At 45.6% G+C, this 13,789-nt stretch overlaps 1 protein-coding gene across 10 annotated transcripts in view; it reads right to left on the bottom strand.

The window, feature by feature from the left end:
- Positions 1-11,251, bottom strand: part of SENP6 (SUMO specific peptidase 6) — a 97,302-nt gene extending 86,051 nt beyond the window's left edge. For 5 of the 10 annotated variants that reach the window (XM_060205396.1, XM_060205397.1, XM_060205398.1 and 2 more), the window contains exon 1: positions 11,114-11,245. In XM_060205396.1, coding sequence (XP_060061379.1) covers positions 11,114-11,165 — 52 coding nt within the window. In that variant the 5' untranslated portion in view covers positions 11,166-11,245. Of the gene's footprint in view, positions 1-11,113 lie in introns of all 10 variants that reach the window. The other 5 variants (XM_060205400.1, XM_060205399.1, XM_060205404.1 and 2 more) reach the window with 4 other exon arrangements.
- Positions 11,252-13,789: the final 2,538 nt, after the last annotated feature.

The raw sequence follows: 13,789 nt of genomic DNA, 5'->3' as shown, positions 1-13,789 counted from the left end.
ACTGTTCAGCTCTGAACTATGGTGGTGTGGGGATTGAACCTGGGACTTTGGAACCTCAGGTGAGATTCTCTTTGCATAACCATTATGCTATTTACCCCCACCCTCATATCTATCTTTAGTAAAGACAGTAAAGGATACTATATAACAAACATGTTCTTTTTCGACCTAAAGAACACATTTTACTTTTATTATTTTGGAGCTGAGATAAACTGCAGTTAACAATAACGGGTTATCCACTGTGCATCACAATTTAAGCCTAAAACTTAAATGGACTAACATCCTGTTTGGGGGCTTTGTGGAATAACACTGTGCTTTGTATCAAGACAGCACTAGACAAACGTTTCTAAGTTTTGAGGTAGCAAAAAAAAAAAAAAAAAAAAGGTTACTGTAACAAACTCAGCATAACCCAAACATCACTAATGAGTGGGAGAAAAGTTAGAGGACTCTCAACCACTCTGATGCTTGGCCTGTTTTCAGAAAACCTGAACCAATCAAAAAAAAAAAAAAAAAGTCCAACTAATGACTGCTTTAGTTGCTAGTTATACCGCTGAAAAAAGTAGCAAACTGTATGACCTATTTGGTCCTGCCACCCACCCTCCCTTTTCTCCAGAGCATTGCTCAGAGTTCTGGGTGGTGCCGGGACTGTGGGGACTGAACCTGGGATTTGGAGCCTTAGGCATGAAAGTCCATTTCCATAGCCTCACCCAAATAAGCTATTTGCTAGGTCCCTTAGTTCTTTTTTTATTTAAAAAAAAAAAGCTGTGCATTTATTTATTTATCGCTACTTTTTTCTTTTATTTTTTATTTTTACCAGAGCACTACTCAGCTCTGGTTTATGGTGGTGTGATTAAACCCCAGTGCTCAGAGCCTCAGGCATCAGTCTCTTTGCACAACCATTAGGCGATCTCCCCTGCTTCCTTAGTTCTTTAACTTTGTAAACTATCCAGAAATTAGAAACGTTTAGATGTTGTAAAAATTGTCATTTTCAAGTTTAAGAAAAAACTACAGCTTTGCAGGTTCAAGAGATACTGTAGTGTACTTACTTTCACCAGTAAAGTGGCAAACTGATTGGGTTCTGAATTGCACCTATATGCAAAATAAAGGTGTAAAGACACAAGGGGAGCTGTGTGGTGGTACACTTGATTAATTAAGCATACATTAGCCTGTACAAGGACCTGGGTTCGAGCCTCTGCTCCCTACTTGCAGGAGGGAAGCTTCACAAGTAGTGAATCAAGCACTGTAGGTATCTGCCTCTCTCCCTCTCCTATCTCCCCATCTCAATATCTGTCTGTTCAACCAAAGAAAAGGAAAGGAGAGGAGAGGGGAAGGGGAAGGCGAAGGGGAAGAAGAAGGGAATAGGTGATGGAAGTGGATTAGTGGAATACACATATGTCTTGCATGTCATATCAGAAGTCTTGGGTTTGATAACCCAAACCTTATGAAAACATAAAAAGAAAAAAGAAACAGAGCATCACAACAGATCTAAGTATGGGGTTCTAATGTGTTTATTTTTCTCTTATAAAAAACATGGGAGGAGTTGGGCGGTAGTGCAGCGGGTTAACAGCAGGTGGCACAAAGCACAACCACCGGTGGTGGGTGGTGTTAAGGATCCTGGTACAAACCCCCAGAGCCCGGCTCCCCACCTGCAGAGGGGCCACTTCACAGGCAGTGAAGCAGGTCTGCAGTTGTCTTATCTTTCTCTTCCTCCCCTCTGTCTTGCCCTCTTCTCTCCATTTCTCTCTGTCCTATCCAACAATGACAACATCAATAACAATAATAACTACAACAAAACAAGGGCAACAAAAGGAAATATTTAAAAAATAAAAAAGCGTGGAGGAAGTGGGTAGTGACACACAGTTGAGTAGACACATTACGGTGCCCAACGGCCCAGGTTCAAGGCTCCTCCACTCCCCACCTGCAGGGGGGAAGCTTCATAAGCAGTGAATCAGGTCTATCTGTGTGTCTCTATCTCCCTCTCACCTCTCTCTTTGTCCTATGGGGGGGGGGAGTATAATTGAATAAGAGGAAGTGCTTTTCAGAGGTTCCAACGAGAAAAAGAGGAAGACTAAAAATAAAACAGCAAGCTAGCTATCAACACCATTGCCCTATCCGCACCCCAGCTTCTCTGGGTATTGCTAATAATCTTCACAACGCTATCTCCAGGGTGGGGGTAGATAGCATAATGGTTATGCAAAGAGTCTCTCATGCCTCAGGCTCCCACTTCAACCCCCTACACACACACACACCATTAAACCAGAGCTGAGCAGTGCTCTGGTTAAAAATAACAATAGTAATAAGCTGTTTCCATGTAGTATCCATGGCCCTCTTTGAAACAAATCAGGTTATTTTCCCTCCAGGCTCAAACCACTCTCCTTGCAAATATCACTCAGTCCTCCTTTCAGCTGCTCAAACATGCCATATTCCCTCTATTTTATTCCCATATTCCCTCTATTTTATTCCCCGTGCCAAAAGAAAATGTTGCCTCCATTCTTTCTTGTATTCACACTGCCCTCAGATTTCAAATGCTCACTCTTAATGAATGATCCCCCTTCACTGCACTTATCTTTGCGGGTGCACATTTACAAGTGTGATTTTTCCTGACTCTTTCACTGGACTGAACACTTCATGGAGAAAGCTTTTCCCCCATCACTGCCTCTCTCTGCACATTATTTGAAATATAGTGGTCGCTTAATACCTGTCCTATCCGACAACAACATCAATAACAAAACAATAACTACAACAATAAAAACAAGGGCAACAAAAAGAAAATAAATATTTTAAAAAATAATAAATAGGGAGTCAGACGGTAGCTCAGTGGGTTAAGCGCATGTGGCGCAAAGCGCAAGGACCGGCATAAGGATCCTGGTTCGAGCCCTCGGCTCCCCACCTGTAGGGGAGTCGCTTCACAAGTGGTGAAGCAGGTCTGCAGGTGTCTGTCTTTCTCTCCCCCCTCTCTGTCTTGCCCTCCTCTCTCCATTTCTCTCTGTCCTATCCAACAACGAAGATATCAATAACAACAATAATAAATACAAGAATAAAACAAGGGCAACAAAGGGGAATAAATAAATATAAAATAATAATAAATAAATTATGGTGGCACACCTGGCTGAGCACTTGCATTATAGTGTGTGAGGACCTCGGTTCAAGCCCCTGGTCCCCACCTGCCAGGGGAAAACTTCGCAAGCAGAAAAACAGTACTTTAGGTATCTGTCTGTCTCTCTCTCTCTTCCTCTCTCCCCTTTTCCTTCCTTCTCAATTTATCTCTGTCTCTATCTAAAATAAAAATATGAAATGTAATTTTTTAAAAAAGGATAAATTAGTGGTCCAGAAGGTGATGCAGTGGATTAAGCATTAGACTCTCAAACATAAGGTACCGAGTTTAATCCCTGGCAGCTCATGTAACAGACCGAAGACTGGTTCTTTCTCCTCGTATCCCTCTCATTAATAAATAAAATCTTAAAATAAAAAAAATCAGATAAAAAAGATAAATTATATCATGACAAACACTCACCCTCTGCCCCAAACCCTTCAATTACTTCCTCTCTCTCAGAATGAAACAAAAGTTCATGACCTTAAACAGGAGGTGGTAAAATCAATGTCTCACATACATAAGGTCCTGGGATGGATCCAGGTAACACATAAGAGGGGAGGGAGGGTTTGATTTGTGAAAACAGATCACTTGCTTTCTTTGTGGGCTTCTTTGCCATGTGCATCACTCAGGTTCAAGCCTGGCCCCTAACTGCACTGAAGGAAGATGCCATTGCTATAGTGTTTTTCACTTGATCTCTATCTCCAACTTAAGAAAAATAGTAATAATTAAAAAGTCCACTAGGGAGAAAGCTTAGTGGTTATACAAAAAGCTTTTCATGCTTGAGGCTCCAGGGTTCCAAGTTCAATCCCCATGCATCACTACAAGCCAAAACTAAACAGTGCTTCTCATTTAAAAAAAAAAAAAAAGGGGGGGGGGAATCAAGCAGTAGCGCAGCAGGTTAAGCACATGTGGCACAAAGTGCAAGAACCAGCACAAGGATCCTGGTTCAAGCCCCCGGCTCCCCACCTGCAGGGGAGTCACTGCACAGGCAGTGAAGCAGGTCTGCAGACGTCTTGTCTTTCTCTCTACCCTCCCCTCCTCTCTCCATTTCTCTCTGTCCTATCCAACAACAATGAAATCAATAACAACAAAAACTACAACGATAAAACAAGAGCAACAAAAGGGAATTAATCAATATTAAAAAAACAACAGTAGTAGCAGCCCAGGAGGTGGCAGTAACCAGAGCCTGGATTCCCAAGCATTATGTTTAGTCCATGACACCACATGTGCTAGAGTGATGCTCTAGTTCTTTCTTTTTATTTTTTCTCTATTTTTTTAAAATTACATTTATTTATTTATTGGCTAGAGACAGCCAGAAATCAAGAAGGAAGGAGGAAAGACACCTGCAGCACTGCTTCACCACTAGCAAAGCTTTCCCCCTGCAGGTGGGTACGGGGTTCAAACTCCTTGTGCATGGTAACTTGCACTTAACCAGATGTGTCACCACCCTTCTTTCTTTCTCTTAAGTAAATATATTTTTAAGGAGAAAAAAAATTAACTTTAATATTTATTTATGTATTCCCTTTTGTTGTGTTTGTTTTATTGTTGTCATTGATGTCGTTGGACAGGACAGAGAGAAATGTAGAGAGGAGAGGAAGACAGAGAAGGGGAGAGAAAGAAAGACACCTGCAGACCTGCTTCACCGCTTGTGAAGTGACTCCCCTGCAGGTGGGGAGGTGGAGGCTTGAACCGGGATCCTTAAGCCGGTCCTTGTGCTTTGCACCACGTGCGCTTAACTGCTTAACCAGCTGCGCTAACCATCAGACTCCCCCCACCAGGGGAAAAAAAAAAACTTTTTTAAAAAGAAGCCTTTTGCAACCTAAAGAAGGTCCTCAGTTTGATCCCCAACACAGCAATTACCAGAGTGATGGTCTGGTTCACTCTAACTAATAAATCTTGTTTTAAAGGTGATGATCTTACCTGATAGCTTAGTTGCCTTTCTATCACACTGCACTGGACTTTGCTCCATCTCACCATAATGTACTCTCTGTTTAGCAGAGAGAACTCTAAGTTACTGCTGAACCTTTACAAGCCGCGCAGTCTCTGCTATACTCTGAGTTCTCAGAGTTCGGGTGCTGTCTTTTTTTTCTACAGTAGTGCTGGGGATTGAACATGGGACTTTGGAGCTTCAGGTCAGTCTCTTTGCACAACCATTATGTTATCTACCCTCATCCAAGAGGTCGTCTTTACTCAAGTGTTACCGTCCTCAAGGAAGTCTTTCCTGACTTAGTCACTATTTCAAATGGCCTGCCCACTTTTCCACTGATTTATTTCTCCCCTAGCATCTATCATTCAATTATCTATTTCAGTAAGCTGAAATATTTAATTTACGATGTGATCATTTGTTATTAAGGAAAAAGAAACATGATGGGGCGGGTGGGTGGTGGTGCCCCTGGTTGAGTGCACGTTATACTGTGCAAGGACTTGAGGGTCGAGCCCCCGGTCCCCCATCTGCAGGGGGAAGGTTCTGCGAGTGGTGAAGCCGTGTTGCAGGTGTCTCTGTCTCTCTCCCTATCACCCCAGTCCCTCTCAATTTCTGGCTGTCTATCCAATAAATAAAGACAACTTACAAAATTAAAAAAAAAAAAGAAAAAAAGACACGATGTGTGCAAATGTGCATGTATGTGGGGGAAGGGGTGGTAACGTAAATTTTTTATTTTTATTTTATTTATTTATTTAAACCAGAGCACTGCTCAGCTCTGGTTTACGGTGGTGGTGGTGCCGGGGACTGAACCTGGGACTTGGTAGCCTCAGGCCTGAGAGTATCTTTGCATAACCATTGTGCTATCTACCCCCACCAGCAGTGTAAATTTTTACTTTATTTATTTTACTTTAATGAGAGATACCCCAGAGCACTGCTCAAATCTGGCTTGTGGTGGTGCTGGGGGGTTAAACCTGGGACTTTAGATCCGCAGGCATAGAAGTTATTTGCATAACCATTATTCAGTCTCCCCAGCCCAGCAGGTTAAGTCATAACACATATTTGCATAGAAAAATGTGTCAGGGGTCTGGGAGGTGGCACACCTGGTTGAGAGCACATTACAGTGCACAACGGCCTAGGTTCAAGCCCCCAGTCTCCACCTGCAGGGGGAAAGCTTTGCGAGCGGTAAAGCAGGGCTGCAGGTATCCTGTCTCTCTCCTTCCCTCCCTCTCTCTTTTTAAAATTTTATTTATTTATGTATTTATTTTTACCAGAGCACTGCTCAGCTCTGGCTTATGGTGGTGCAGGGGATTGAACCTGGGACTTTGGAGCCTCAGATACAAGTGTCTTTTGCATAACCATTATGCTATCTACCCCTGCCCTCTCCCTCTCTATCTCCCCTTCCCTCTTGATTTCTGGCTGTCTCTAATAAATAAAGATAATTAAAAGAAAAGAACTATCTTTTCTCCTTTAAAAAGCAAAAAAAAAAAAGAAAGAAAAAGAAAAATGCATCATGATGTTCCTGACAAGCCAATAAATGAATTGATTTTTCACTTATTTATTTAAAGTCCCTCCTACTAAAATGCAAGTTTTATGGAGGCTAGGTTTTAGCTATCTCATGCACTGCTGGCTTCACTCTGGTGAAGCCTCACCTTAGGGTAGGCTACTGCATTAGATGAGCGAGCGGAACCTACTGTAGCTTGCTGAAAGGTCTACTAGACTTTTAAAGGTCTACTAAATGTTTAAACATTAAAACCTAAGAGCCCAGAGGAAACCTGTTGAAGGCATAAACACGGTAATGTGAAATGTACCTGAAGGTAGAACTGAACACTGTGTTTTATGAGGGGACGACCGTGGCACATCTGATGAAGCGCAAATGCTACCACGCACAGGCACCTGGGCTCAAGCCCCTGGTTCTGGGGTGTGTGTGGGGGGGGGATTCACGAGCTTACAGCTACAGGTGTCTGTCTCTCTTCCCTTCCCTATTGACCTTGCTTCTTAATTTCTCTCTGTCCTGTCAAATAAAGATAAACATATATAATTAACAACAACAACAAAAAGCTTGAGGTATCAGTGGCCGGATGGTGGTACACCTGATACAGCACACAGGTGACCACCATGTGCAAGGACCCCAGGTTCAAGCCCCCAGCCCCCACCTGCAGGAGTGAAGCCTCACAAGCAGTGTCTCTTTTTCTCTTATCTACCCTATCCCTCTCAGTTTCTGTCTCTATTTAAAAAAAAAAAAAATGGGGTGGGGGTAGATAGCATAACAGTTATGCAGAGACTCTCATGCCTGAGGCTCCAAAGGCCCAGGTCCAATCCCCCACAACACCATAAGCCAGAGCTAAGCAGACCTCTGGTTTAAAAAAAAAAAAAAAGAAGTTTTTAAGTTTAAAGAACCAAAAGAATCAAGGCTGGGTGGTGGCACACCTAGTTAAGCGCACATGTTGCAATGCACAAGGACCCGGGTTCAAGCCCTTGATCCCCACCTATGGAGAAAGCTTCACAAAGCAGTACTGTAGGTGTACCCCCTCCACCCTCCCCCCTCTTAATTCCTGTCACTATCTAATAACTACAATAAAATTTTTAAAAAGAATCACAAAAATTAAACACAGTATCACTTCTATTTGTTTAGACTCAGTAAGTATGCGAAAATCAAACATGAAAAACTAAAATATTTTTGCTTTCTTTTCCACTCACATTCCAAGTTACCATTTGCTTTTTTTTTAATTCCCTTTTGTTGCCCTTGTTGTTCTGTTGCAGTTACTACTGTTGTAGCCATTATTGGATAGGGCAGAAAGAAATGGAGAGAAGGGGGAAGACAGGCAAGAGAAAGACAGACACCTGCAGACCTGCTTCACCTCCTGTGAAATGACTCACTCCTCTGCAGGTGGGGAGCTGGAGGCTTGAACTAGGATCTTTACTCTGGTCCTTGCACTTTGCACCACTTGCGCTTAACCCGCTGTGTGACTCCCTATCATTTACTTTCTTTATGACAGTGCTTGAAAGGGATATGGTGAAACTCAAAATTTTCACATCTGTACAGAGTTCCGTAAGCTACAACAGACTAAAAACAGGGGTTTTTTTTAAAGCCATTTTTACTTAAAAGTGAAACCAACCAGTTATAAAAATAGCAATTCCAAATAGACACTGTATCTCACAAAATCTTTTTCCTCAGTTATGAACTCTACTTGTTTAAAATTATTTCTAAGATAATCACCCCACCCACCAAGAATGCTGACTGTGTACTGTACTATTTGAAAATCTAAGTAAAAAATGAGTGTAGTGGCCCGGGAGGTGGTGCAGCGGATAAAGCATCGGGCTCTCAACCATGAGGTCCTGAATTGAATCCCCAGTAGCACATGTACCAGAGTGATGTCTGGTTCTTTCCCTCCTCCTATCTTTCTTATTAATAAAAAAAATAAATAAAAACTTTAAAAAATGAGTGTACGTTTGCACTATTTAGAAAAATAAAAATAAAACTTATGGAGTGTTGATCAAGATAAAGTAAAAAAAAATCACTTAAGGTTATAGTTTCTACAAGGGTGACAGTAAGACCTTCATAAAAGACTATCACTTGCATTGCATGTTAAAAGCAACAATTTGAGTGGTGAAGCAGGGCTGCAGGTGTCTGTCTCTCTTTCTCCTCTATCTCCCCTACCCTCTCGATTTCTGGCTGTCTCTATCCAATAAATAAATACAAAATTTTTTTTAAAAAGCAACGATTTGAAATTCACATGAACTATATTCAGTTGGCTTTATCCTCCTTAAGTTCATCTAGTCAGAACTTAAAACTGTCTCAGAAGTCTTTGGAGGCCCAAATTTTACCATCAGAACATTCACTAAAATAAGCAGTAAACCATCTTTTGAGGTTCCAACTTCAAAACAAAAACAAACAAACAAACAAAAAATGCTCAGAGCACCACCTGTAACAGAAGCTACACCACTTTGACAGGTACCTATTTCGATGAAACTAGAATAGAAGTGGGCTGGGGAAGACAGCATAATGGTTATGATGCAAAAGCCTTTCAAACCTGAGGCTCTGAGGTCCCAGGTTCAATCCCCAGCACCACTATAAGCCAAAACTGAGCAGAATTCTGGTCTCTTCCTCTCTTGTGGTATCTTTCCTTCTGTATCTACTCTTTCTCATTAAAATAATAAAATATTAAATAAAAATAATAGAAGTAATATGAAATGAGTGCAGAGAAATATACAAGCAAGCCTTCCACATTTTCTTCCTGGGAACAGCATACAGCACACTTCAGTAAAGACTGCTCTGTATAGGAAGTAGGTAAGATTTGCTTTTCTACATCACAGAAAGAGAATTAAGAAAGCGAAAATATATTTCCCGCACACACCTTTCAGTCCTTATTCATTAGTGACATTAATATTGCGTACTGTGTTCCAAGCACAACTGTTAAAAATGTAACCAGGTATGCCTGTTACTCTTACAGAACCCACTGTAAATTTTAAGTTGAGCTTTTTTAACCCAGCAATGTTCCTAGTTATTAAGTATTGCCCACAACGCCTAGGAAAATCACCTTTGCAAAATCTGCCAAGGAGTAATAGTTGGCCCATTGTAACAAGACTCGTTTGTTGTTTTTTTTTGTATTTTTTTCTTTTTTATTTAAGAAAGGATTAATTAACAAAACCATAGGGTAGGAGGGGTACAACTCCACACAATTCCCACCACCCAATCTCCATATCCCACCCCCTCCCGATAGCTTTCCCATTCTCTATCCCTCTGGGAGCATGGACCCAGGGTCCTTGTGGGTTGCAGAAGGTAGAAGGTCTGGCTTCTGTAATTGCTTTCCCAAGACTCGTTTTCTTAAACGTCGTATTTATAAACTCCATGACCCATGTAAAACAGTTAAGACTCCGAGTCAAACTGAGCTGTATGAAAATTAAAGCTCCTGGCCTAGAACTATAATGACTTTAGCTGGGTTTCTGGGCCCCTGTATTTGGGCCAAGAGTCAATATTTGCTGCTCATTGCCACCAGCCCCCAACAATAACAAATATGCCACTCTTCAGCCCGGCTGAGTCCACCTCAGCCAATGTTTAACTTTCCCCTCACATGAGACTTTAATAAAAAGAGAGAGAGAAAGAGAGAGGGAGAGAAAAGGGGGGGGGGGGAGAGAAAGATAGAACCACCCCAAACTTTGTCTAATTTGCTTCTGTGATGGCCTCAAACCTGTTATGAACCTGGTTCTTTTCAAATGAATTATGGTATTAAAAAAAATAAATAAATACAAGTGAACGACTCTGGGGGTAGGTAGGAGGCTGGGGGCGGGGAGGAGAATTCAGGTCCTGGAAAGGATGACAGAGGACCTCGTAGGGTTGGTATTGTTAATGTGGAAAACTGAGAAATGTGAGCATGTACAAACTACTGTATTTACTGTCGACTGTAAAACATTCATCCCCCAATAAAGGAAAACAAGATGTAAAAAATAATAATAATAATAATCCTTTTTAACTAGCGAGCCACTGTTGGTTCCAATTCTAGACAAGGCCAGGCCCAACCTGAATATTGAGTGGGGGGGGAAGAAAAAAAAACAGAATAAAAGGAAGGAGGAAGGGGGAAAACAAAAAAAGGGGGGAATCTAAAAAAGCTCCTCAAACTGCAAGAATGATGGAGGCGGAGGCCGGCACCCAGCGGGGGGATCTGCCTCCCGCCTCCCTCCCGAGCTGGGCCCCCCGACCGCACTCCAGCCCCACCGATCAGCAACTTTCCATAAACATCAGACCAGCCCTGCAGGGCAGCCCGCCACCGCCGAAACATTTCTGTATCTGTTTAGTTATTTAGTGTCCCCAGTCCTGCGAGCACACACTCCGGGGACACCCACACGGCCGCCGCCCTCTCCGCCGGCCGAGCCCCCGAGCTCCCCCTCCCCCGCACCCTCCCCGCGGACTCGAACCCGGAACGCTTCCAGCACCTTCCGTCCCCGCCGTCGCCCCGGCAGCCCCCGCCCCTAGCACCCCCTAACCCACCGCCGGCCCCGGATAACTAATCTCCCGCTGGGGAGGGGGAGTCCCGGGGCCACGCTTCCCCCGTCTTCCTCACCCAGCCCGACAGCCCCGCGCCCGGGGCCGACAGAAGTACCTTCCAGAAAAGTCATCTCCCCCGCGCTGCCGCCGCTCTTGCCAGCCGCCATCTTCCTCCTCCCACGCCGCCGCCTCCTTAATCCATGGCCCGCGCCGCCGCCGCCGCTGCGCTCGCCGGGAACGGGGGCCGCGCCGCAGGAGGGGAGCCGCCGCAGGGTTGCGGGCCGAGCGCTGGGCCGGCGGGCGGGCGGCGCTGCCCAGTCCGGAGAGGCCTACACAAAAGCGGGCCCCGCGCTCCGGGCCTGGCGTGGGGGGTGGGGAGGGGGGACGTGGGGAGGGCGGGCGGCCAACAGCAAAGCCCGCGGCCTGCGCGGCTCTTCAGGCCCCTCCGGGGGTACGCGAGCGGCGGCGGCGGCGGCGGCGCTTCCCGGGCCCGGCTCCTCTCGGCCCACGACTCCCCATCCACCGCCCGCCCAGGCCGCGCGAGAAGCTTCCTCCAGCCGCGAGCCCCCAGGAAGCGAGGTGGAAGGCGAGCGCACAAACACGCCTCCCTTCGTCCCGGGCCGTAAAATGGCCGCAGCCGCCGCGCCGGGGCGGCGAGATCTCGGCGACCGTCAGGCCCCGTCAGGCGCCTCGCTCCGTCTGCAGCCGCCGCCGCCGCCGCCGCCGCCGCGCCGCTACGGCCGTGCGCCCATCCCGCCGGGACGCGAACGCATCAGCGGCTGCCCCTGCGACTGTCCATGTGGACAGGGGTGGGTCTCCCGTGCCGCCGCCTCGCGTCCGTCGCCTGGGCAGCTCCGCCGCTGCCGCCACCGCTCCTCCCCCCGCGGGCGCAGGAGCTGCAGCCCGACTCTCGCCCCCGCCCCGAAGCCGCCGCCGCCCCCAGCTCAGCTGCCCCCAGCTCAGCAGCCCGGGCTCGGCTCGCGGGCGGAGCGGGTCGCGGCGTCGCACCCGGCGCAGGCACCGGCCGCCCGGCCTGCAACTCGCCTCCTGCGGAAGCCCGGCCCGACCGCCGCTCTCGGGAAGCCGGGCGATCGCGGAGGAGCCAGGCCGCCGAGGAGCTGGGGTTCAGTGGCCCCCACAGTTGCTAAGAAGTGTCCCCAAGTTCCTTTCTATGAGCAGGCCGTGGCTAGAAACCAGAGCCAGCTGAGTCGACGGAAGTGCGGGGAAGCAAGGCAGCAGTCACGTTTAGGAAGTCTTTAGTGGCCTTCTGTCATTTTACTTACTTTTTGTTACTATTTTTAATTTTTATTTATTCCCTTTTGTTGCCCTTGTTTTATTCTTGTAGTTATTATTGATGTCATCGTTGTTGGATAGGACAGAGAGAAATGGAGAGAGGAGGGGAAGACAGAGAGGGGGAGAGAAAGACAGACACCTGCACACCTGCTTCACCGCCTGGGAAGTGACTTCCTTGCAGGTGGGGAGCCGTGGGCTCCAACCGGGATCCTTAAGCCGGTCCCTGCCCTTTGCGCCACCAGCCCTTAACCTGCTGCGCTACCGCCCGACTCCCCATTTTATTTTTTTTATTTTTCTAACGTGTATTTTCTTAGGTTGATTTATTTATCCACTCATTTATGAGACTACCTGAGCATCACTCCAGTGTGTATACCGGCATCGAACTCCCGGACCTCATCCTGGAGAGGACAAGTCCTCCGTCCACTCTGCCTCTGGGCCGCAGGCTTCTGTATTAATTTTTAGTTTCGTGATGAGAAAATGAGAAGAACGGGGCCGGATGGTGGCGCACCTAGTTAAGCGTTCACAATACAGTGCACAAGGACCTGGGTTCGAGCCCCCAGTCCCCACCTGCAGGGGGAAAGCTTTGCAAGTGTTGAAGCAGTTTTGCAGGTGTCATGTCTCTCTCCCTCTCTATAACCCCCTTCCCTCGCGATTTCTGGCTTTCTCTATCCAATAAATAAAGATAATAAAAAATTTAAAAGAAAATGATAAGAACGAGAGCACTGAACTCAGTCCAACACTTTATCTACTGTGCGGCCTCCCAGGCTTCAGTCTTCATTTTAAAAGTTTTTTTTGTCTTCTTTTAAAAATATTTTTATTTATTATTGGATAGAGACAGTGAGAAACTGAGGGGCGGAAGTAAAGAGGGAGAGAGACTCCTGCAGCCCTGCCTCACGACTCTTGAAGCTTTCTCCCTGCAGGCGGGGACCAAGGACTTGAACCTGGGTCTTTGTGCATTGCGATGTGTGCGCTTAACTAGGTGTTTTAACCAGGTGCGCCTTTGCCGCTTAAAAATTTTTCAAGGGTGGGAGAGATGCACAATGGTGTTTATGCAAACTGATGCTCATGTCTGAGGCTTCAGGGTCCCAGGTTCAATCCCCAGCAGGACTATAAACCAGAACTGAGCAGTGTTCTAGTAAATTAACAATAAATTAAAGCAGTTTTCAAAATAATTTATCAGTGGAAGTTGTTACTTTGGATGTATGTCTTAAAAAGTCTTTTATGTACCTAGGACTTCAAAAACCCTACCCTACCTTGCAAGATATATTCATTTCTCTCTTCCAACTTCCCTCTCCTTTTTAATCTTTTTTTAAAAAATTCTAAAAGTAAGACATGATTGTCAATGAAAAACTGAAAAAATGGGGGGAGGAGATAACAAAGATATGGAAATAGACTCCTAAGGCTATGCCTAAAGCTTCATACTCCCAGGTTCAATCCCCCCCACACCACCATAAGCAAGAGTTGAATAGTACTCTGGTTTAAGAAAAGAAAAAAAAAT

This window comes from Erinaceus europaeus, chromosome 13, assembly GCF_950295315.1.
Source record: "Erinaceus europaeus chromosome 13, mEriEur2.1, whole genome shotgun sequence".
Classification (NCBI taxonomy): Eukaryota; Metazoa; Chordata; class Mammalia; order Eulipotyphla; family Erinaceidae; genus Erinaceus; species Erinaceus europaeus.
The sequence above is the reverse complement of the archived record's forward strand: the minus strand, read 5'-3'. Positions and strand labels throughout refer to the sequence as shown.